We start from the raw sequence: 24,406 nt of genomic DNA, 5'->3' as shown, positions 1-24,406 counted from the left end.
AGGGGCCGCTGTCCCCGAGCTGGTCTGCGTATCTCGGTGCAGTGGTGCGCGCCCCAGTGCAGAGCTGGAAGAAGACCCCCGCCTCGCTCGCTCACAGGGCCCCACCCCCTGTGCAACCTGTGACTTGCTTCTCACGAAAGCCACTCCCGCGATCACGTCACACCGTGCATGGTTCTCCTGCCGGCCTTCAAGAAGGGGGCTGTGTGCTTGGGGCCCCTGGGAGCAGACAGAGCCCCGGCTGGACCTCAGTCCTGCAGCCAAGAACTGCGTTCTGACAACCAGCATGTGAGCCCGAGGACTCCGAGGTCCAAGGTCCAGAAAAGACGCAGCCGGACCACACCTGGATGGCCTGGGTGACCCTGAGTAGAGGACCCTGAGATCACTGATGGGGCAGGAACAAGGAGACGCCTGTCAAAACCAACAGAGCTGGACACATAAATGGGTGAATTTCCTGCATATAAATTAGACCTCAGTAAACAAATTAGCACCAGAACACTTCTACGAGGGCATCTACAAAAAGGTCACAGCTCACATCACACTTAGTGGTCAAAGAATGAATGCTTTTCCCTTGAAAGAGACAGGCAAGGATGTCCCCTCCCACTGCTGAGACCCCAGCCAGGCTCTCAGCACAGACTTAGACGGGCAAGGAAGAAGTAGAGCTGTCTTTACTCACACATGACACAGTTCTGTATACAGAAAATCCTAGAGAATCGTCAAAAAAGCTACTGGAATTAATAAGTGGATTTAGCAAGGTCGATATACAAAAAACCAACTAATTCCATATTCTAGCAACAATTAGAAAACGAAGTAAACAGCAGCACTGTTTACGAAAGCATAAGAGCATGGAATACTTGGGAATAAAACTTAAGGGAACATGTGTAAGATCTACACCCTGAGAGCCCGCAAGCTCTGCGGAGACCTGGACGTGACACCAGGGACCAGGAGGAGACCTAACGCTGTGCAGACACCGACGCCCTAAACTGAGCAACAAACGGGAGGCAACCCCAGCAGGGCTCCGGTCGCGGCTTCCTGTACTGATGCCCTGATTCCAGAATCTACAGGGAAACGCAAAAGACACAGAAAAGGTGAAACGGCTTTTGGAGGAAACAGGGTCTGAGCACAACGCGACCTGGTTTCAGGGTTTAGTTTCACGGCCGTACCGGCACACCTTGGTTTGCTGAACTTTGCAGACACCGCGTCCAGTGGGTCTGCAGGCTCCATTCTTCCAACAGTATCTGCTTACTTCCTGTCTCCGTCGCATTCTGGTAATTCTCGTAGTATTTTAAATGTTTTCAGTACTAATGTATTTGTTACGGTATCTGTGGTCAGTGACCTTTGATATTACTACTATGACCCGCTGAAGGCTCAGATGATGGTTAGCATTTTTTAGCAATAAAGTATCTTTTGATTAAGGTATCTACATTATTTTTTAAGACAATGCTATTGCACACTTAATAGCCTATAGTATAAACATGACTTTTAGATGCACTGAGACCAAAAAAAAAAAAAAAGTGTGTACTGTAATACGCTCTACTGTAATATTCACTATGTTGCTGGTCTGGAACTGAACCCGCAGCGTCTCCGAGGTGTGCCTGTGATCAGGACAGAGTGATGTAGGTTACGGATTGGCAAATAAATCAAAGGAACAAAACACAGTCCAGACAGACCTACTTTCAATGGTGCAAGTAGAGACTTTACATTCACATGGACAAAAGGGAACCTTGACTCCTATCTTACACCAAAAACAAAAATCAATGCAAAACGTGAGACCTGAAACCGTAAGATTTCTAGAAGAAAACAGAGGTGGGAAGCCCTTTGATATTGGTCTCGAATGATTTTTTGGATTTGACGCCAAAAGTAAAGACAACAAAAGCAAAAATAAACAAGTGGACTACATTGAACTAAAAAGCTTCTGCACAGCAAAGGAAACCATCAACAAAATGAAAAAGCAGGTACCAGGTGTTCCCTGGTCCACGGGTTAGGACTCAGCGCTTTCACTGCCATAGGCCCAGGTTCACTCCCTGGTTGGGGAACTAAGATCCTGCAAGCCGAGAGGTGCGGCAAAAAAAAAGGCAGCTACCGAATGGGAGAAAATATTTGCAAACCATGTGTCTGATAAGGGATTATTATCCAAAATATATAAAGAACTCACACAACTCAGTAGCAAAAAAAAAAAAAAAAAGGCCAATTTAAAAAATGGGCAGAGGAACTGAACAATCATCTTTCCAGAGAAGACACACAGATGGCCAACAGGTACATGAAAAGATGCTCAACATCACTAATCATCAGAGAAATGCACATCAAAACCACAATGATTAATCACCTCACACCTGTCAGAATGACCATCATCAAAAAAGACAAGAAGCGCTGGCGAGGGTGTGGAGAAAAGGGAGCCCTCGTGCGGTGCTGGGGGGAAGGTAAATTGGTGCGGCCACTATGGACAACAGTGTGGAGCTTCCTCAAGAAGGTGAAAATAGAACTGCCGTACGATCCAGCAATCCCACTCCAGAATGTTTACGAAGGAAACAAAACCACAACCTTGAAGAGATGTTTGCTCCCCCACGTCCACTGCAGCATTACTCACAACAGCCAAGATACGGAAATAACCAAGTGTCCATTAACGGATAAGAAATGTGGCATACACATACAGTGGAATACTATTCAGCCTTAAAAAAAAAAAAAAAAAGGAAATCCTGCCATTTGGGACAATATGGATGAACCTCGAGGGCATCATCTAAGTGAGATAAGCCAGCAAATGACAAAGACGGCATGGTGTCACTTAATGTGGCATCTTACTTTTTTTTTTTTTAAGGCAAACTCTCATGGAAACCGAGTAGAATAGTGGTTGCCAGGGGGTGAGGAGTGGGGGAAACAGGAAGACAGTAAATTTATAAAATGAAAAAGGTCTGAGAATCAAATGTATAACATGGTGACTACAGTTGATGACGCTGTTTTGTACAGCCGAAATCTGCTAAGAGAACAGAACGTAAGTGACCTCACCAAAAAAAATATGTGAAGTGAAAAAAACAAACCATACACAAAAGTTCTTGAAACAGATCATAGATCTAAATGTAATTTTGCTAAAATATAAAAATTCTAGAGAAAGGAGAAAATCTTCACAACCTTGCAGCAAAGATTTCTTAGGACACATAAAGCACTAAACAATTAAAAACGTTTTCTGTTCTGTGAAGAGGAAGGAAAGGCAGGAGGGAAATACTCACAACACACGCTGGACAAAGGGTACCATTCAGGGCTCGTGAAGAGCTCTTACGACAAGCGGCCTGACGGAACAACCCGCAATAAATTTTTAAAACTTCTCCACAAACAATGATGTAAGGAAGCCACTAAGCCGTGAAAAGACGCTGCCACATAATGAAGACGTGGTACATACAGTGGAATATTACTCGGCCATAAAAAGGAACGAAAGTGTCATTTGCAGAGATGTGGATGGACCTAAAGACTCATACAGAGTGAAGTAAGTCAGAAAAACAAATATCATATAATACTGCTTATATGTGGAATCTAGAAAAATGGTACAGATGAACTTATTTGCAAAGTAGAAATAGAAACACAGATGTAGAGAACAAACATATGGACCCCAAGGGGGGGAAGGGAGGGTGGGATGAACTGGGAGATTGGGATTGACATATATACACTACTATGTATAAAATAGATAACTAATGAGAACCTACTGCATAGCACAGGGAGCTCTACTCAATGCTCTGTGGTGACCTAAATGGGAAGGAAATCCAAAAACAAGGGGATATATGTATACGTATAGCTGATTCACTTTGCTGTACAGCAGAAACACAACATGGTAAAGCAACTATACTCCAATAAAAATTATTAAAAAAAAAAAAAAAGACGCGCCATCACGGGGCATCAGAATTAGTGTCTGAGCTGCCCTTTCCTGCTGGCGAGCGTGTGGGGGAACAAGCCCTCCGGAAACTGTTTGCCGTTTCTTCTAAAGTCAGTAAGTGGACACTCACCAGACGGCAGTAATTCCACCCCCAGGAATTTACCGAGAGAAACAAAGACTCACATCCACAGAAGTCAAGTCTGAAAATCCACAGCAGGTGCACTCCTGGCCGTAAAAGCCAGAACCAGCAGGTCCACCCACAGGCCAGCACACAGCCCCGCACGGCTATCTGGGTCACCACTCCCAACAGGAAGGAGCGGAGGGCCCAGCGAACCATCACAGATCAACGCTACGGCCCTAACCAGATTCACAGGTCAGTGCTCTGACCCTATCCCGGTTCACAGGTCAGTGCTCTGACCCTAAATGGATTCACAGGTTCAAAGCTCTGACCCTAACTGGGTCCACAGGTCAATGCTCTGACCCTAACCTGGTTCACAGGTCAGTGCTGTGGCCTTAACCGGGTTCACAGGTCAATGCTCTGACCCTAACCTGATTCACGGGTCAATCCTCTGACCGTAACTGGGTTCACAGGTTCAATGCTATGACCCTAACCTGGTTCACGGGTCAATATTATGATCCCTAATGAGGTTTACATGTTCGATGCCATGATCTAATCTGGCTCACAGGTTCAATGCTATGCAATCAAATCCCTACAGGAGTTTTGTGGAACTTGTCAAGCTGATTTTAAAACTTATACGGAAACTTCGAGAGACCCAGAAGAGCAAACACTCCCAAGAACCCCAAGGTAAGGGGAGGCAAACTAGGATAATTAATACAGAACAGGCTGCCCAAGGCAGTCAGCAGACAGAGGCCAATCCAAGCTCTCGCGGACACCTGATTTATGACAAAATCTGCACTGCTGAGGGTGGGGAGAGGACAATCTTTTCAACAAACGGTGCTCGGTCACACAGATGTCAATACAGGGGAAAAATAAAGCTTGACCCCCTTCAGCAAAAAAGCAAAATATAACTTCTGGGAAATAATATAAATGTGTATCTTTGTGACCTGGGTTTTAAGAAAAACTTATCTTGGACATTACAGAAACCCACCTGTATACATAAAAAGACTGCAAAGTTGGAGGATAATAAAAATAAGAACTTCTGTTCATTAAAAGACATCGTCAGGAAGTAAACAAGCCACAGAGAGAAGATATCTGCAAGTCAAACGTCAGGAAAGAGCACTGATCCAGAACACGGAAAGAACTGCTGCAAACCAGGAAGAGGCAAACTGCTCAGCAGACGCAGGTGGGCAGGAAACCCGGCCCAGCTGCAGCGACACACACACACACACACACACACACACACACACACACACACACAAACACAAACGCGAAGGCCGGGTGGGTGGCCGCAGTGCCTGGGGAAGTCCTGGCCCCACGGCCCTGGGCTAGAGCCGCGCCCCAGGCTGCAACCTCCAGGAACACAGGTTCCTCTTCCAGACGCCTGTCGCACAGATGCTGACCCTTTAGGGTGTGGCTGCAGGGGCAGGGCGGGGTCAGGCGATGAGCAGGGCGCCCTGAAGACACAGCCAGGAGTGGCAGGCGCGGGAAGGTGAGTGCCTGGCTTCACCCGACCTACAGGTGGCTGTTCAGGGGTCTCGCGGCTGCTGCGGGGGACAGAGTACTTGTTTCCCCGCCTCCACCTGAACTCCCTCCCACTGGCAGCGACGGTGAGTTCTCAGAAGTTCTGAAGTCAGCAATTTATGAATTAAGGAGCAACCCTGGGAGCCAGGACAAGGCAGAGGGCAGCCTGCGATGGCTCAGAAACTGCCCTGGAAACCAGGGCCCGGAGCGGACGAAGCCAGGGTCCAGCTCTTCTACCCGCACCTGGGAGGGCACCGGGGTCACAGAGAGACGCACCCACCCTGTTCACAAGTGTGACCCTCACTCCACACGAAGGCTCGCCCCCGTGCACACGGCCCCTGAGCCTCTTGGCGGCCCTCACCCCCGCTGAGAAGGAAGGTGGGGCTCAGAGGCTGGAGGGACGTGTCCGAGGTCCCACACTCTCACGCGAGGCTCGCTGGGAAAGCTCAGGACCTCTGGGATCGGGGACCCAGCGCCAGTCTGGCGGGCGAGCCTCCTTACCAGCCCGGGCCCCGCCAGCAGGCCCCTCCACGCGGCACAGTCCCATCAGCTCTACGCCCAACCCCTCAGGACGCATTACCTTGTTGTCAAGGTCAAAGAGGTAAGAATCTTCCTCACGCACGTCAGCTTCCGAGTCAGAGATGAGCTCCCCGACATACCTGCGGGGGCGGAGGCAGACGAAAACGTGACAGGCACATGTCACCCAGGACCCAGACGCAGGGCACAGGGGCCCTGACGGAGCCCACATGACTGAGAATTCTGCCTGTGACTGAACAGGGACTTCATCCGGGTCCCAGAAAATGATGACACAGAAACCCTCTATCTGACCAGGGATCCAAAATGATCATCCCTTACACATCACGAAGTGCTGACGGATCTTCTGAAATAAGCTATGAGCTGGCGAGAAAGCTCAGGCAGAAACGCAGAGGTGGGCGGGGGCTGCCCGCAGCGTGAATGCACAGCCTGGCCCAGGCAGCCCCTCCCCGGTGAGCCTGGGGGCCCCACACTGGCCGGTGCGCACTCCTAGTCCCTCCCCGACGGCTGCACCCTCCCCTGTGACAGCAGCAGCCCGCGGCCGACCGGGCCCCCACTTACTCGCAAACAAAGGTGCCCAGTGGGATGTCCTGCAGGGACCGCACGCCCCAGCCCATGTTCTGCGTCCGATAGAGCTGCAGCCTCGTCCTGGAAAATAGGATCAGCCACTCACAGCCACGTTCCACCACACTCATGTTACCACACGAGTGACAGGAGTAAACAACACAGAAAATACAATTTTCATGTCTGGAGATGCGTTAGAACTTCGTATGCAATGCAGCAGTGACTCCTAGAGTTAACCCACCCCCAACCCCCCTCCCTGCACCAAGGCGCCACTCACAGCGTCTTTCACATCCTCAGGAGGCAGGGGAACCTCAGAAACCGGCCTGAGGGTCAGCGCGTGCAACACGGCCCCCGGCCCTCCCTGTGCCTCAGTGTCCTCATCTCCAGCATGTGATGAGGACCAAAGGGGTTATTAGCAGGCCCGCTGGCCCCAGGCTGCAATGCAGGTGAGCTCGGGCAGCGTGCCAACCACAGGGCTGAGCTGGCCCCGGGGGGCAGCTGCGGGGCCCCTCCCAGGCCCCGAGAGCTAGGGCATCCCGCCAGCCATTTGTGTGTCCAGTGGCGTGTCTGTCCTCACCCCCAAGGACTTTCTACCACACGCCAGGACACAGAAGTATGGGCTGGTCACAATTGCTGTAAGGTTACTGATATTAATAGACCCGAAAATACCATAACGTTCATGTTCAGCTAAACTTACATAGGATACAAATCTTCCCTCATAACATTTGATTTTCCAACTCTCGAGCGTGTTCACGGAGGGAAGGTTCATGACCAGAACCCCAGGGTCTGGCTCTGGGTGGTCAGTGAACCAAGTGCCCGAGTACCAAGGGGCAACACGTTTTACATGAGACTCAGGACGTGGGCATGAGGGAACCACACGAGCGTTCACACCAGATCAGGACCTCGTGAGCTTGGACCAGGCAGCTCTTGGCAAGCCTGCCTCTTGCCTTCGGGCCGTCTGACCTGAACCCAAGTCTGAGCGGGTAGGAAACATGGAAGGCTTCCGCTCTTTACGTCAACCTCTAACATCAGCAGAGGTCAAGAGCTCCGAGGAAGCCACCTCCACGTGCAAACACACGTACGCTAAACACACATTGCTCCCGTTTGTGGACACACACGTGAAACTAGAGAGCTGCCCAAGGGACTTGACTGCTTTCCAACTTTACCACGGAGACCCTGGCGCCAGCCCGTGGCACCTCACCTGAGGCCGTTTTGCACGACGCGGTTCCGGCAGGTCCTCCAGCAGGAGCAGGCGTGGTTGCACTCGAAGAGCAGGGGCGGCTCCGCCATGTTGAACTCGGGCAGGAGCCGGCCGTCCTGCGGACAGACGCGCAGCGAGGGCTAAATAACTGACACCAACATGCCTCCTCAAATCAAAACACCGCCCCAGAAAGCATGGTTTCTGGCCAAACTCTACACCTGGGAGGACAGGGTAAGGCCACACGCTCACGCTTTGTCCAAGGCCACGGGAAGCCTCTGGCCAGGAATCTCCATGGCTTTTGGAAACCTCTGGGACAGCCCTCCCTGGTCCCTGACTGCAGCCAGCCTCTCTGCCCCAGTCGACCTCCCCCTCCCCGTCACCCTCTCTCAGCCTCCCTGAGGCCGCCAGCTCGCGAGGCCCTGGACTCCTGCTCTGCAGCCTCCAGCCTGGACCACCTGCCAGCACTACCCGCCACTCTGCAAACCCCCAGCTCCGGAGGGACCTGCCACCGCTTTTCTGTCTGACACCTGGGACGCAGCAGAGCAGCTGGGCTGAGCCCAGGCTGTGCAGCCGAGTCCGAGGCCCTGGCAGCTCCAGTGGCTGCTCTGAGGAGTTAAGAACTTGCCCCCTCTCAGCACGGCCAGGCTTCGCAGGAAACACCAGGAGACCTGAGCCCCGCCAGTCCTGCCCACGACACCTGAGCCTCTTGTTTGGACAACACCCTGACACCCCCTTTGCTGTAATGTTGACTCCGTGCCAGTGGCCTCCACGCCGGGCCTGTGTGCCCTCTCCACCCCAGGACACCCTGGCTCCTCCCCCAACAATGACCTCTGAACTCCCCAAACCAAAGCCAGGTAGGGCTCTCGTCTCAGACACCGGCCTTGGGAGCCCTTCTCTCCTCGGCTTCTTAGCTACCTCCAGGCCAGACTCAGGGATGGCCACCTCTGCCGCCCCGTCAGTTCCCTCTGGCCACGCCCAGGGCCCACAGAGAGCGCGGGCTCCGCCCCCAGTACCCGGCCTGGCCCCGCCCCCGCCCCGGCCTCTGTCGCTCCTCCCCAGCCAGGCCCGCCCGCGGGCTCACCTTGTCGTACCAGCAGCGCATGCTCAGCTGGCCGCACATGCAGTTGCTGGAGGAGCAGTCGTCGATGCACACGCAGTACTGGGGGGAGGGGCGCGTCAGATGGGGCCCCGCCCCGCCCCCCCAGTGCTGTTCACAACTCCAGTGACAGTCCTCAAAGTCCTGACTCTTGAGGACACCGGGGGCGTGCCGCCCCTCAGGAAGGAGGGTGTGGAGAGAACGCTCAGGCACGAGGCCTCGGGGGCTCGCAGGAGGGGCTGGGGAGGGACCCAAAGGAGGAGAGGAGGCTCAGACACCGGGCGGGCGCAGCGCCAGGAGGGGGGAGGCCGGGGCAGAGCCACTGCGGCCCTGAGGGCACCCCTCCCCGCTGCCCAGGCTGCTCTGGGGGCCGCAGACGCAGCCTCCCACAGCAGGGCCCCCCCCAGCGCTGACCTGCAGGTGGGTGATGTTCCTGTCGATGCTCATGGGCGACGTCACACAGTTCTGAGACACGTACTTATAGTTGCTGGGGCACGGCTCGCCGTCCACACCGTTGACACACGGGATGGGGATCCGCTCATAGCCCCGAGCGATGTCTCTGCCGCAGGAAGGGGCGCCAGCTTTCCCGGTGAGCCCTGGCCCAGCCCAGAGAGGCTTCCGTTCCGACCCCCAACCCTGCCCGGAGGCGGGCCCTGGTCTCGCGCGCCTCACCTGCTCACTGTCTTCTCCACCAGGGCGGGCCTGTCGGGGGCCGCGTCGCGCAGCGCCTGGCTCATCTGCAGGGCGCTCCACACCTGTGAGTTGAGGCTGGCGCACTGCAGGGGCGTCTCCCCCTCCTTGTTCTTCAGTGTGACGTCGGAGTCCCGGGATAGGAAGAGGCTGGAGGGAAACGCAAGTCCACAGAACATTCAGATCTCAAGTCAAAAGATACAAGGGTGAGATTCGCACGATGACAACGGTCAGTAAAAATCAGGAGGAAGCAGCGTCCGCTTTCAGATGAACCAGCCCACCGGCCGGTGCTTCCGCTCACCAAGGACCGACATCATTACTCTTCTCCCCCGTTTACTGTCAAAAGTCCTCTTTTTCCTTGAAGGGAAGAGCATGTAAATAACTAGGGATGGTATTTGATTTTTCTTGGCTTTTCCATTCAAAGGCACCCTCAGGATGAAAAGGGCAGCAGTGCCCAGCCGGCCATGTGCTCGGTCAACGCCCAGCAGGCAATCCGAGGCCTTACCCAGTCAGGGCCAGATGCTGCGCCAGAGCCCTGTGCCCCCAAGGTCCCAATCTGAGAGGGCGAGGGCCCCACCGGAGGGGCATCCCCTAGTCCCAGGCCCCCGTGAGATGAGAAGTGGGGGCCACACCTCCCTGAGCTACCGCCAGGAGCAGAGCAAAGGCTCTGGACCTGACGGCAACGGGCAAAAGTGACGCAGGAGGGGCTCCCGGTGGTGGTCGGGGGGGCTCCCAGCTGGCCCTCCAGCCCTCCCGTGGGTGCCGCTTCTCCGGCCCCGAGCGGAGGTGTTAGGACGGGGCTCCTCTCCACGTGTGACCTGGGTATTCGGGGATTTTCACCACGATCCTCCCAGAGCCACGATGACCGCAGGCGTGAACAGAAGAGTCTCGCCCGCCGCAGAAAGTCCCCAGAGCACCCGGAGCCACTCACACGACACAGGCGTAGCGGTCCTCCCTGGCGGCGATGTGCAGGGGCGAGTCTCCGTGGACGTTCACAGCGTGGAGGTCGCACCTGGCGGCCAGCAGGATCTCGGCGATGTCCACACAGCCCGAGAAGGCCGCCCAGTGCAGGCAGATGTTCTCCTCCTGCACGGAAGACACGAGCGTGTGAGGCCGAGGGGGCGGCGTGGCCCACCCGACAGAGGCTTCCTTTCCATTCCGTCTTGTTTTCGTTATAAAAGTACATTATCACAGTACAGAATACGTTAAAAATAGAAGAAAACATCAACCTCAATTAGACCACCGTAAACACGACACGTAAGTAATATAACATCTAGGGACAGTTTATTTTTTAAATTATATTGACTTTGGAACACAGTTATGATTGCAGGATAGAGTAATACTTGTACGAGATTTGAAAATGACAAATTTGATTAATTAAAATTTTATTTCGTAAAAAACTAAAAACTTTAAATGAAGCAAAGAAAAATTACAAAAATATTTGTGCCACATGTAAAATATATGATTTACCAGGTATAGATTATATATGTGATAACAAAACTTTCACATTAAGTTCATTAGGAGACTACAATTTTTCTTTTTAATAAGACTACAATTCTGAACAAATAAATGTGGAAAGAGAAGGAAAATAAAAAACAACTTACATAAGATAACAGTGAAGAATAACCCTAAAAACAAGAAAATGTCTAAACGAGAACCACCGTACATTCGACCTGCCACACTGGGGACACAGCGCGAGGAGAGCCACGCCCACCCACGCGGCCGGCTGGCTGTCCAGCCCGGGAGCCCGGGAGCCCGGCCGCCCAAGGAGCAGCGCCCAACCCCCCCCCACCCCCGCTCCCTTGCTCACCAGCCCCCGGTCTCCCTTCCTCCCTCAGGGACGTAACCAGTGACGCTGTAGCGGTTCTCTTTCTCTGAGTTAGCCTCAGAGATGGGGCTGCTGCCTGTTCTTTCTGCTCTGCAGGCAGGGCGCGTGCTTGGCTCACACAGTCGAGCCCTTGGGAACCACCAGGACCAAAGCGCAGCCTGGGCCCCGGGGCGCAGCCCACAACACCAAGGGGCGCAGCACGTCTGGGTGACTGGGAGGCCGGGGCACCCCCTGCACTGCCCAGTGCCCCATCCCAACACCCGCGTACATCCCACGCCTCCAGCTCAACCAACTTCAGGAAAGACAGAAGCGAAGCAGGAGCTAAGTGGTCTGTGTCTGTCACCCTCGACATCATCGGTCTGTTTCCAACAGAGAAAACTAAGGGCTGGCCCTGCCGTCAGCCCCGGGGTGTCCTGAAAGGCCGGGGCTTGTCTGGCCTCCCCTCCTGGCCATTACTCTCAGAAGCTCTCTACCCTCTGGCTTCCACCTTCTGCACATCTGCAAGCTCCTGAGTGCAACCGCAGTCTCCTGAGGGGCCTCTTTTCTCTTTCCTTCATCAGAACGATTTGTGACTTTATCACCAGAATTAGGTTCTGAGAACTTCCCAGGCCCCTAAGCCCTCCTGCCGGGGGGACTGTGCCGTCTCCCAGCCTCTCTGAGGTCCACCAGCTACGTTACGACAGGCCTACACGTCTGATGGAGCCTCCAGCAAAGACGGGGCAAGAGGGACCACACTGGGTTTACCCCCCTCCACACCTGAAAGAACCAGAGTAAGACAGAACAGTCAAAATGTGTGAAATACCAGTTCTCAAGAACCGGACAGCAGGCAGTGAACGGCTGTCCCCCCGAGAGAGGAGCACGGGGCCGGGGCCACCCGCTCACCGTCCCTCTCGGGCTCCAGGCCAGGGCAGCAGGGCTGCCGAGCAGGCCGTGGGGCTGGGAAAGAGGCCTCCGGAGGGCTGTGCATTCCAACCCTGGAGCTCCCGGAGGACACACCCCGAGGCCAGGTGCAGAGGGCTCAGCACGGGCCCCACCCAGGAGGGAAGAGCAGCCTCGGGCCGAGACCCGACAAGCCTAGAGAGTGAAACCCAAAATGACCAGACCGTTCCTAAGTCACTTTGCTGCACCCAGAGGAAGGCTCACGACAGTTCCAGGAACACAGAACTTCCCAGCAAGGTAAATTCGCAATGTCTCGTGTCCAGCATAAGGTGACCAGGAGTGCAAAGACGCAGGAAACGTGACCCAGAATGAGGAGCAAAACCAGCCAATCAAGCCCAGAACTGACACAGACCACCAAGCGAGGGCATCAAAGCAGCTGGAATAACTGTGTGTTCAGGAGAGACACATTTCAGAAAATACCAAGAAGACCCAAGCAGAATGTTCAGAACTGAAAACCATGACAACTGACGTGAAAGCACACTGGATGGAATTAACAGCATAACAGACGCTGTGGAGGAACAGGCTAGTGAGCTTGAACACAGAGCAATAAAACCAGCTGAGCAGAAATCCAGAGTGTAAAAATAATTTTAGAAAATGAAAAGCGCTTCAGTGAGCCGTGGAACAACTTCAAGCCTCCTGGCACACGTGGAACTGGGGCCTCGAGAAGTGGGGTGGTGGCAGAAGCAGCACTGGAAAAAATGACTGGGAAATTTCCAGCTGGATAAAACCCCACACCCACAGACCCAAGGAGCTCCATGAAGCCTAAGTGCACATGTGCACACACACAGCACCAGCCACCTCATAATCAAACTGCTAAACTCCAGTGATAAAGAGACAACCTTAAAAGCACCTGAAAGAAAAAAGACGTGTTACATACAGAGAAATGAAGACAAGAATGCCACCAAGACTTTCTCACCAGAAATGCATCGAGTGAGACCTCAGGGAAGAAGAATGTTTCAGGTACTGAAATTAAAAACTGTCATGCTACAATTCTATATCCAGCAAAATATCTTTCAAAAGTGAAGGAAAAGGGCTTCCTTGGTGGCGAAGTGGTTGGGAATCCACCTGCCAACGCAGGGGACACGGGTTCGAGCCCTGGTCCGGGAAGATCCCACATACCGCAGAGCAACTAAGGCCGTGCACCGCAACTACTGAGCCTGTGCTCTAGAGCCCGTGAGCCACACTACTGAGCCCACATGCCACAGCTACTGAAGCCCATGCGCCTAGAGCCCGTGCTCCGCAACAAGAGAAGCCACCACGATGAGAAGCCCACACACCACAATAAAGAGTAGCCCCCGCTCTCCACAACTAGAGGAAGCCCGTGCGCAGCAACAAAGACCCAATGCAGCCAAAAATAAATAAATAAATAAAGAGATTAATTTTTTTTTAAAAGTGAAGGAAAATAAGGACTTCGCAGGCATTAAAAAGCTGAAAGAATCCATCACAAGCCGCCCAGCACAGCAGGAAATGCTAACGGACATTAGATGCACAGAAGCAAACAGCAGTGGATGGACGGACCTGAGGAAGAGGTGACCACGGGAGCTGACACGCCAGGATTATTATAGCCTTTTCCAAAGGTCACCGTTGTTTAAACAAACAACACTGTACTGTGATGTTTATTTAGTAAAATGCACGAGAGGAACAGCATAAAGCTGGGGAGGGAGAAATGGAAGCTAATACTGGAAGGTTCTCCTTACAGGTCCTGAAGCTGCGTTCATCAAGAGAGCACAACCCCAGCACTAAGACAGACCCCAGGTCAAGGCCCAGAAGACTGAGTCCAGCCACAGGGCAAAGCCAATCTAGGGAGAAAGGCTGCTTTCTAAACACCCTGCTGGAGCAGCTAGAGGCCCACACAGCAGAAGAGAGAGCCTGATCCCTACCTCCCACCACATATGAACATTAACACCTAAACCTAAGGAACTGCGATTGAAAACACAGAGAGTCTCTACGGTCATGGGTTTGGCAGTGATTTCACATGATACATACAAAAAATACCTGATAAACTGGACTTCACCAAAATTAGAAACATGTGCTCCTCCAAAGACAATGGTTAGGATTTATGAGACACATTATCTGGTAAAGGACTTGTATCCAGAATACACAAAAACTCTCCAAACTAGAGAATAAGAAAATAAACAATCCAGTAAAAAATGAGCAAAACACCTGAACAGATCCTTCACCAAAGAAGATAGAGACCGACTACATTAAGTGCTGGGGAGACTGTGAAGGAACCAGACCCTCCTACCCTGGAAACGGCTGCACCCACAGGAGTGGCGGCACCTGAGCAGGGAGCCCGGCCACGGTCCACAGGCGCAGGACAAGCAAGCGGACGGCCTCTCGCAGCCACAGAAAGGGAGGGGGACCCACACTCGGACGGGACTACGAGGAGCGAGGCTGAGGGGGGCCCAGCTGCGACAGGAAGCTGGCGGGCTGGTTACGTTAGGAGGCGCAGGAGGAAACCTAGCAGGAAGTGACATCCACTGTCCTGGTTGCGTGATGGTGGCTAGGTTAGAATTTATCTAATTGTACACTTTAACTAGCACAGTCCGCCAGTCATACTTCAATGAAGCTGTTGAAATAAAACAGTGACTTGTTTCATCACATAAATAACAAACACGACTCAATCAGTTCTTCCAATCCCTCAGAACCACCAGGGCCTACACTGCTGGATGCTGCGAGTCCGTGCGCTGCCCGTGGGCCCAGCCGGTCCACTCCCGCCCGAGCACCCAGGGCCCAGGCTGCTCCAAACCACGAGCCCATCTCTCGAGGAACAAGGCAGAGTGTGACTGCCGTGTGCTGTAGCTTCCCCGGACCTTGTCGCCTCCCTCCGCGCCACCCTCACCTGAAGCCCCCAGGGTTTCCCGGCCCTCAGCTGCTCTCATGTCCCAGGGCCCAGCTCTGTGGAGTTGGCAAAGATGTCCCCAACCAGCCGTGCCCGGCCCTCGGCTGGGAGCCGCTGCTCCTGTTTTCTGGGAGTGGGAGGGTCCTCACGCGGAGCAGCCAGGAGGACCGACCAGCCACTGCTCCCATCCTTTCTTCAAACAGTCCACTAAGGGCTCCGAACTAAGGGGTGGGCACACCTTCCTGCCTTATTCCATTATCAGTTTAATGAGTGTGTGGCTAGACTTCCTACTTATGGCTTGGGTAACTCTGTAAAGGTGGACACAGCTCCGCAGGCCACACCCTGTCTGTGTCCCAGGAGCCCTGTCCCTCTGCCTGGGAAGCAGCACAGGGGCTTGTGCCAGAGCAGCCCCCCAACTCTGTCAGCCCTACCACCCGACCGGTTCTGTGGGTCCCTGAAGCCCGCCTGAGAAATACCGCTTTGAGTTCATCAGATGTGCGTAGTGCTGCCTGTGGCCAAACAGCCCCACTGATACGCAGCAGAGGGCTGTTCCCAGAGGGACTGGCGAGTCCCCCGACCTTGGCCCAGGTGTGGGGTGGGCCCTGTGGTCTCGGACGCCACCACAGACATGGGAGTCAGTGTCTCTAAAAACCTCTAAAAATGCAGCTCTGCCCGAGGGGCAGGTCTCAGGGACCTGTGTCCCTCGGTTCACATCCAGCAGCTGGCTGACACACAGAATAACCACTGGAAACCGCACTGGGTCAACACATGGCTGGCGACTCAATGGGAAGAGGTCAGAGCCACAGGCAGGCGCCAGGACACTGCCACCCGACACACCCGTCCCCAGTCCTCCAGGGTCCGCCTCCCCGGGGGGAGACTCACGTTGTCCCGGATGTTGATGTCAGACCCCTTGGACAGCAGCAGTTTCACAAGGTCCACGTGCTTATACTCAGTGGCCCAAATCATGGGCGTCCAGCCGCCATCATCCTAATTTCAAAAGAAAGAAACAAACATCCATCACAGCTCCTAGAGACACAAGGCGTGAGGCACCTCATCACTTGGGACCTGCAAGGAGGTCCCGGGGGGCGGGAGCCAGCCTGAGTCCCCATTTTGTTGGAGGAAACTGAGGCTCAGAGCGCTGCCTGGGGATCTCAGCGAGCAGGCTGGGCCCACCGGGCAACTCGACACACCTGTGCGCACGTGACAGCGTCACCTAAGAAAAAGGCCAGAAGGCCGCGGAGCAGACCCAGCTGCAGAGTCTGTGCCCGGCTGGCGGGAAGCACTGACCGGGACGCGCCTGCCCACCCTTCTGGTCCCAGGACAGACTCCACGCACGAAGCAGGAGCAACAGCCAAGAACTACAGACAGACAGACGGATGGACATCAGGCCCAGAGATGAATGGAGGCCATGAAAAGTCCCAGCCCCTTCTCTAAGGGCTGGAGCAGCAGCTCACCGGGGCTGAGCCCCCTGCAGGCTGGACCATGGCTGTCATGAGCTGGCTGTCTGCCGCTCCAGCCCGGAGGCGACTCTTAAGAAACGAGTATTATGGTGCCAGTTCCTACTCTGCAAACACTCTAGCACAACATTCGCCACTTTCCAGTCGCCACATTTTCTTGGTGGATGCACACGGCCTCCATGACTAAAGCGAGATGGTCCCTGCAGGCCTACCATGGGCACTGGGGACACGGCAGGGGCAACACAGCCCAGCTTCGGGGGAGAAACTCACAAAACCCGACCGAGTGGGAGATAAAAAACCAACACAGGGGAAGGGGGCCCGTGGACCCCACTAGAACAGAGGTTGGACAAACCACACTGCAGGGAGCTGCATTTCTGGTCCGTCTGGGAGGGTCTCACAGTCAGGGTGGTGGGCACGGGAGCTGGGTTAGCGGCAATGGCTGGGCCAGAAGATGGGGGGGCGGGGCGCCGTGATGGGAGATGGTCATCCCAGAGCTTCAAGTCATGAGGCGGGGGTCCCGGGGAGCGGAACGGGGTCTCAGAGAACAGGAGGGGCCCCTGGTGAGTTAGAAGGCCCCACCCTCATTGGCTCTCCCCAGCCACTCACTCGCTCAGCAGACACGCACAGGACCTGCTCTGTAACCAGGCACTGCAGGTCACACGAACACCACCCCGGGGTCCTGACAGCAGGTGCACAAGAAGAAAACACACAGGGGAGGAGGTGGAATGTGCGACAGTGGTCAGTGCTGGGGGGGGACGGTGAGGTGCCACGGGGGCGGCACGGCACACAGGAGGCCAGAGACCCTGCTGTGTACCAGCATCTGAACACAGGCCACAAGGAGACCAGGGAAGCCCAGGCGGACACCTCAGGACAAGCCTCCAGCTGGGCAGCGGCACAGAGCTTGGCGAGCGGCCAGTGGGCGGGCCAGGAGGGAGGTGGACGGGGGCGGAGGATGGGGCCAGGCCTTCCAGGACCTGGCAGGGGTGGGGGGTGGGGTGCCTCGGAGGGTGGAAGGGGCCAGGATTATCACGGAGGAGGACCACGCCTCTGGCCAGCCCGTCAGGTGCTGTCACGAGTGGACGAGGTGGTTTACCTGACAGTTGACATCCATTTGCCCGTTGGAAAGCAGATACTGAACCACATCATAGTGGCCTTTCTTGGCAGCCAGGTGCAGACAGGTGGAGCCCTCTGCGTCCTGCAACACAAATGCATTTAGGTCCCGAGAATCACAGCGTGATGGGGCAAGCTCGCCGTGCAGCCTGACACTCGTCACGGCGCCTGACCACCTCCAGGTTGCGTCCGCTGGCCGCCGGGCACACCTCCTAGATGGCTTTTAGCTCCATCTTTTCAAGGACACTAAGGGTGCCACGTTAACTGAACCATCTCAACAAAAAGGCTCCTTCCAGATCACCAGTCTGAATGCAACGGCTATTATGCTGACACCACTCTTGATACTTTTGCTACATGTGCATGTATCCATAAATGACGGTTTTATGTTTTTAAATTGTCTATAAATAACATATCATATACCTGTCTGCAATTCGTATTTAGTTCAACGTTATGGTTTGGAGATTTCACTTTGTAGAGAACACATAGCACTAGTTCACTTATGTCAACTGATGTAAAACTAGCCCAGTTTGTGCATTTGGTCGAGGAAGACTCGTTGTTTTTCACCAATATTCACCAAACACTGCAATACGTTTCCTGGATTCCTCGTGCAAGAGTTGCCCACGGGGTCCCCCAACACCGAGACCCCCCCCCCAACGACACACGTGTGCTACTCCCCCAGGTGGGCTCAGCTGTGGACTTCACGGGATTCTACGGCCAGGGAATGGGGTGTCTCAGGTGCTGGAAAGGCAGGCGCCTTCCCAGCATATCCCGGTCACACATCTCCTCTCCAGGGAACTGCCTGGTCACCTTCCTCACCTATTGCTTCCAGTTACTTTCTTTCATCTGTAGGAGACCCTGATGCCCTCTGGCTGTAAAACCCTCTCCCGGTTGTAGCTGCCCTTCATGTTGTACCTTGTGACATCTTTTGTTGATCAGAAATTCTGAATTCTAATGCATTTGACTTTATCAATCATTTTTGTACTTTTGTCTTGTTGAAGAAATCTTTCCCGACGCTGGAATCACAAAGCTAATCTTCCCTCTTAACCTCCAAAAGTTCTGTAATTTTGCCTTTTGTGTTTGATTCTTCTGTTTGCCACGTGCCTGACGTGTGCCCTGACCCTGCTCACCCAAGCCTGGTCCGTGTGTTAGCGTGTGTTCTCCAGGGAAGCAGAGCTGGTTCTCGCCTGCTCACTGGCTCAGACCAACATCTGCCCTTGGCTGGAGGGCTTGTCCTCTGACACTGGATATAATTACGACATGGTTTTAGGGTTAGATGACCACCTTCCTATTTGTCCTATCTGTTTCTATTCCTCTTTTCCTGCTTTTTAGTTACACAAGTATTTTTTAACATTCCGTTTTACTTTTTCTACTAGCTTTTTAAAAAGTTTTCCTTAAAGCTATACTCCTTTGAAATTATTTCCTTAATGTTCTGTAGGGATCACAACCTTCAACTTTCCCATCCACTTAGGTCAGTACTTATTCCCTCCCAGGAAAGAACTAAAACCCGAGGACCCTGCTCACATCCACCACTGGCTCCCCCTGTGCTCCCGCTGTCCTGTCTTACTTCCAAGTTAGTGTAAACTCCATCTTATAATATTCTTCTTGCTTTAAGCAGCCTTTGTCCTTTAAGAAATTTAAAGAAAACAAGTATTTACCATTTCTAGTATTTTCATTATCCCCAAGAACAGGATTTTCCTCCCACAAGCTTTAGTGTAAACCTGCTGGTAAGTCCTATCAGCTTTTGTGTACCTGAAAATGTTTTATTTCACAAGTGCTTTCTGAAGGACGCTTTTACTGGCTGTAGCATTCTGGGCTGACAATTTTTTTGAGTTTTTTTTCTTCCCTTTTAGCACAATAAGAATATCACTCCATTGTCTCCTGGCCTCCGTCGTTTCAAATGCAAAGTTGGCAAATTTTCGTAATGTTCGCTTACACGTATTGTGTTGTTTTTCTGGGGCTGTGTTAAGGTTTTCAGCAGTTTAACATGATGTATTTAGGTGTGGCAGCCTTAGTATTTATCCAGCTTGGGGTTTGCTGAGTTTCTTGAATCTGTAGGTTATTTTTCACCAAATGTGGGAAATTTATGACCATTTTTCCTTCAATAAATTTTTTTCCACTGGGTTTTCTCTCCTTTCTGGGACTCCAATTACACATCAGACAGCTCAATGTTGTCCTAGTCTGCTTTTCAGACAGAATGGTTTCTCTGATTGGTCTTGGATTTCAAGGACCCTTTCTTCTACAGCACCCAGAGTGCTGCTAACAAGCTCACCGGTGAACTCTCTACTCCAGACCTCCTCCAATCACTTGTCCTGCAGGCTCCAGCTGCTTCTGTAAAGCCCTGAACACTGACCTCTTGCCTCTTCAGTGGTGCTTTGCTTGGGCGCTGGCTCCTGTGACGAGGCTGGGAAATCGTCCCCTGGCCGAGAACTGGGCAGAACTCACCCACCCATCCTAACGGAGAGGATTAATAACAGTTATCTATAGATAGTCATAGAAAAACTAAAGGTTTCCAGATCTCAAAAACCACCAAAAGCAAAGGACTAAATACCAGCTTGAAAAAATATTCACAACAAATGTAAATAACTATATACAAAAAAAGTTCACTTTGAGAGAAGCAAATTAAAATAGTAAAAAAACAAGTAAATAATCATTTTTGCATATCAAATTGTTAATTTTTTTTTAACCGTAATGATCGGCACTGGTAAGAGTACAGGGAAACGAGTGCTCAGACGCTCCCGGATGCAATTCAGAGAGAGGGAGCAAAAGCCTTAAAAACGATTATATATTCTGATCTAGCAATTCCACACACACACCCAGAAATCTGTCTTAAAGAAATCAAACGTGCCAAGATTTAGCTATGAAATGTCTGTTGAAGCATTGTGTACAATAAAAACTGAAAATAACATAAATATTAAACAATCAGCAAATCTAAAAAAAGATACAAATTATATCATGAAATACAACACAGCCACTTGAAATAATGTTATAGAATATTTAATGACATAGAAAAAAGAGTGAGAACTTAATTTGATGGGAAAAAGGAGTTGATAAATTAGTATGAACAGAACGATCATTTTTTTGCTGGAAAAAATGTGTATTAATTTGAAGGACTGTAACATTTAGCATTTTTATTGTTATTGCGTGTGTGTGTGTATATGACATAAAACTTGCCCTTTTAACCATTTTAGAGTGATTCAGTGGCAACATGAATTGCTTTCACAGAGCTGTACCATCACCATACTCTATTCTCAAAGCCTGTCCATCAGCCCAGGCAGAAGCTCCGTCACCACTCAGCAACAGTATCCCCCCCTCACCCCGGGTAACCTCCAATCTACTTTCAGTCTCTAAATCTGCCTGTCCCAGGTTCCGCACATAAGTGGAATCATACAATATTCGTCCTTCTGTGTCTGGCTTCTTTCACTCAGCATAATGTTCTCAAGTTCACCCGTGTTGCAGCCTTTGTCAGAATTTCCTTCCTTTTTGAGGTAAGGCTGAATAACACTCCATCGTATGGATGGACCACATCTGGCTTATCCATCGCCCGTCAATGGACACTGGGTTGCTTCCACCTTTTAGTTACTGTAAACAATGCTGTGAACAAGGTGTGTACATAACTGTCCGTGTCCTTGCTTCCTGTTTCTTTGGGTACATACCCTGGATTGGAATTGCTGGATCATATAGTAATTCTACGTTTAACTGTTTGAGGAGCCACCAAACTGCTTTCCACAGTTAACTGCATCATGTTACATTTCCACCAGCAATATATGAGAATTCCAATTTCTCCACATCTTTGCTAGCACTTATTTTCTGATTTTTAGATAATAGTTGTCCTAAGGGTCTCACCATGGTTTTGATTGCATTTCCCTAATGACTAATGATGTTGAACATCTTTTCATGTGCTAACTGGCCATTCAAGTATCTTCTCTGGAGAAATGTCTACTCACACTCTGCCCATTTTTGAGCTGGGCTGGAGTTTGTTATTGAGTGGTAGGACTTGTCAATATATTCTGGATAGTAAAGCCCTGTCAGATACAGAATTTATGAATATCTTCCCCTTCTGTGGGTTGCCTCTTCACTCTCTTGAATAGTGTCCTTTGTTGGACAAAAGTTTATTAATTTTGATGAAGTTTAAGTTATCTAGTTTTTCCTTTTATTGTCTGTGCTTTTGGTGTCATACCCAAGAAATCATTGCCAAATCCAATGTCATACAGATTTTCCTGTTTTCTTCCAAGAGTTTTACGATTTTAGCTCTTAAGTTTAGGTCTTTGATCCCCTTTGAGTTAATTTCTGGATACACTGTAACCTCATCCTTCTGCATGTGGAAGTCCAGTTTTCCCAGCACTTGTGAAGACGCTCTCTCCTGCCACTGGATGCTCTGGGCCCCCTTAACAGTAATCACTTGATCGTATCTGCGAGGGTTTATTTCTGGGCACTCTATTCACTGTTCTATATGTCTGTCTCTAGGCCGGTACCACATGGTTTTGATTACTGTAGCTCTGTCATAAGTTTTGAAGTCAGGAAGTGTGAGGCCTCCAGCTTTGTTCTTTTGCAAGATTGTTTTGGTTGTTCAGCGTCCCTCAAGGTTCCCTATGAATTTTAGGACAGGTTTTTCTATAAGCTGTAAAAAAAGGCATTGGGATTCTGATAGGGATTGCACTGAATCTGTAGATCGTTCTTGGTAGCAACAACATTTTAACAATACACTCGGGACTCAGTATCCACGGATGCAGAACCCACGGATATGGAGGGCTGACTGTACTATTAAGGGACTCGAGCATCGGCGGGTTGGTATCTGCAGGGGTCCTGGAATCAATCCCCCGCAGATACTGAGGGAGGAATGTACTGTCTTCTTCCAATCCATGAACACCAGATAATTTCCATTTATCTGTGTCTTCTTTAATTTCTTCCAGCATTTTTTAGTGTACAAATCTTTCGCTTCCTTGGTTAAGTTTATTCCTAAGTATTTTATTCTTCTCAATGCTATTGTAAATGGAATTGTTTTCTTAATTTCCTTTTCGGATAGTTCATCACAAGTGTATAGAAATACAACTGATATTTCTGTACTGATTTGGTATCTCACAACTTTCCTAATGTATTTATTAGTACTAACAATTTTTTGTGTGGATTCTTTATGATTTTTTACATATAAGATCATGTCATCTGTGAACAGAGATCATTTTTCTTCCCCCTTCCCAATTTGGATGCCTTCTATTTCTCTTTCTTGCCTAACTGCTCCGAATAGAAGACAGAAGAGAGAAGGTGTGCCTATCCAAAGAAGGAAGCTGAACACCTCTGCACACAAACTCCTTATCAGATGCTTGACTACCGTCAGGCATAGTGGATCCAGTGCTCACTAGTATCTTCCACAAATAAACCAGTAACCAAGTAAGGTGAACTACCTACTTCCAGACAACCCGGTGGATGCCTGGTGGCTACCAGTTGCTGAAGACGTTCCAGCAAGGAACCGGCCCTGTTCCTCTTTACGAGGAGCTTCTACATGAAACAGGGGTGTGCTTCTGAGCAGTGAGTACCTTCGGATCCACGAGGGCCCCGGCCTTGATGAGGTACTTCACCGCGTCTAAGTGGTTGTTTTCTGCCGCCTCCATCAGTGGGGTCCTCTGGTCCTCTGAGCAGGTGTCGATGTTGGCGCCCGCCTGGTGAAAAGAGGGACAGCTCAGGTGTGAGAGCTGTCACCACAGCCACACCCAGTGAGGAAACGTTTCCCAGGCTCAGCACTTGGAAATGGAGGGGTCTCAGGGGCTACATTACGTCTTTCTATCGACTAAGCCTGAATCACCCAAAGCAGAATTCAGAGACATGATTATTCTGTAACTATCAAACCTTTAGTTCAAGAAGAGCATTTCATTTCTAAGCTAATTGGGTAAAAATGCTTACAGTAACATTAGTGACAGCACCTTTAGAAATAAGAAAGAAGGTGAGACCCCAGAGCAGGCAAAGAAGGGGTGCTGACGGGGACTCAGCAAGGCAGGGCCAGGAGGCAGGCGGTAGCCCAGCCTGCAGTGACCGTGGGGCCCTAGCTCAGGGGCCTCAGAGGCCTCTGTCTCCGGCTGTTCTAAACACTTGCCAAAATAAACTGAACAAAAACTCATTTCCAGGGTGTATTTTCCAATGGAGTGTGTACTTGAAAACCAATGAGCCAGCAGGTATACTTGGGTAAATCGTCTGTTTGAAACTGAAAACGCCCAACCTTAAAGTGGGTTTTCCACTAACAGCAAAGCAAGTGTTTGGCAGTTGAACATTTTAAAAGAGCTAATACTTATAAGGCTGAAAGTAGTATTGTTTTTACTACTAGCAATTAAAAAACAAAAATAACCCAGTTTAGTAAGAAATTTAAAAATAGACCTAGAATGGTACACATGGAAAGCCAGGGGAACTGAGGTGGTCAGGGACGGTGAAGGAGACTCGGCTGTTCCCACGGAGCAGAGCTAACGTCAGAGAGCAGGGGCGTCCAGGTAGGAGACGAGTGGGGGACACAGGTCAGACGGCCCAACCTGAGGGTGAGGTAGAGCCAGGATTCCAGCTGGAATCCAGTTAAAGCAGCTAACTTTAACAACGAAACTTGGAAAAGCACACGCGATAAAGGTGCGGGGTGGGGGTCTGAGTAGCGCTAACGCGGCCAGCGT

The 24,406-nt window shown here is 51.4% G+C and overlaps 1 protein-coding gene across 6 annotated transcripts in view; it reads right to left on the bottom strand.

Annotated features, from left to right (window-relative positions):
- Nucleotides 1–24,406, bottom strand: part of EHMT1 (euchromatic histone lysine methyltransferase 1) — a 152,797-nt gene that overhangs the window by 5,662 nt on the left and 122,729 nt on the right. For all 6 annotated transcript variants that reach the window (XM_059926158.1, XM_059926162.1, XM_059926163.1 and 3 more), the window contains 10 exons: nt 23,294–23,416; nt 17,746–17,847; nt 16,078–16,182; nt 10,518–10,672; nt 9,569–9,736; nt 9,311–9,455; nt 8,882–8,959; nt 7,801–7,916; nt 6,597–6,683; nt 6,082–6,160 (listed from right to left, as the gene is read on the bottom strand). In XM_059926158.1, coding sequence (XP_059782141.1) covers nt 6,082–6,160; nt 6,597–6,683; nt 7,801–7,916; nt 8,882–8,959; nt 9,311–9,455; nt 9,569–9,736; nt 10,518–10,672; nt 16,078–16,182; nt 17,746–17,847; nt 23,294–23,416 — 1,158 coding nt within the window. The remainder of the gene's footprint in view (nt 1–6,081; nt 6,161–6,596; nt 6,684–7,800; nt 7,917–8,881; nt 8,960–9,310; nt 9,456–9,568; nt 9,737–10,517; nt 10,673–16,077; nt 16,183–17,745; nt 17,848–23,293; nt 23,417–24,406) is intronic.

Source organism: Balaenoptera ricei, chromosome 6, assembly GCF_028023285.1.
Source record: "Balaenoptera ricei isolate mBalRic1 chromosome 6, mBalRic1.hap2, whole genome shotgun sequence".
In the NCBI taxonomy this organism is placed as follows: Eukaryota; Metazoa; Chordata; class Mammalia; order Artiodactyla; family Balaenopteridae; genus Balaenoptera; species Balaenoptera ricei.
This window is presented reverse-complemented; position numbering and strand designations above follow the sequence as displayed.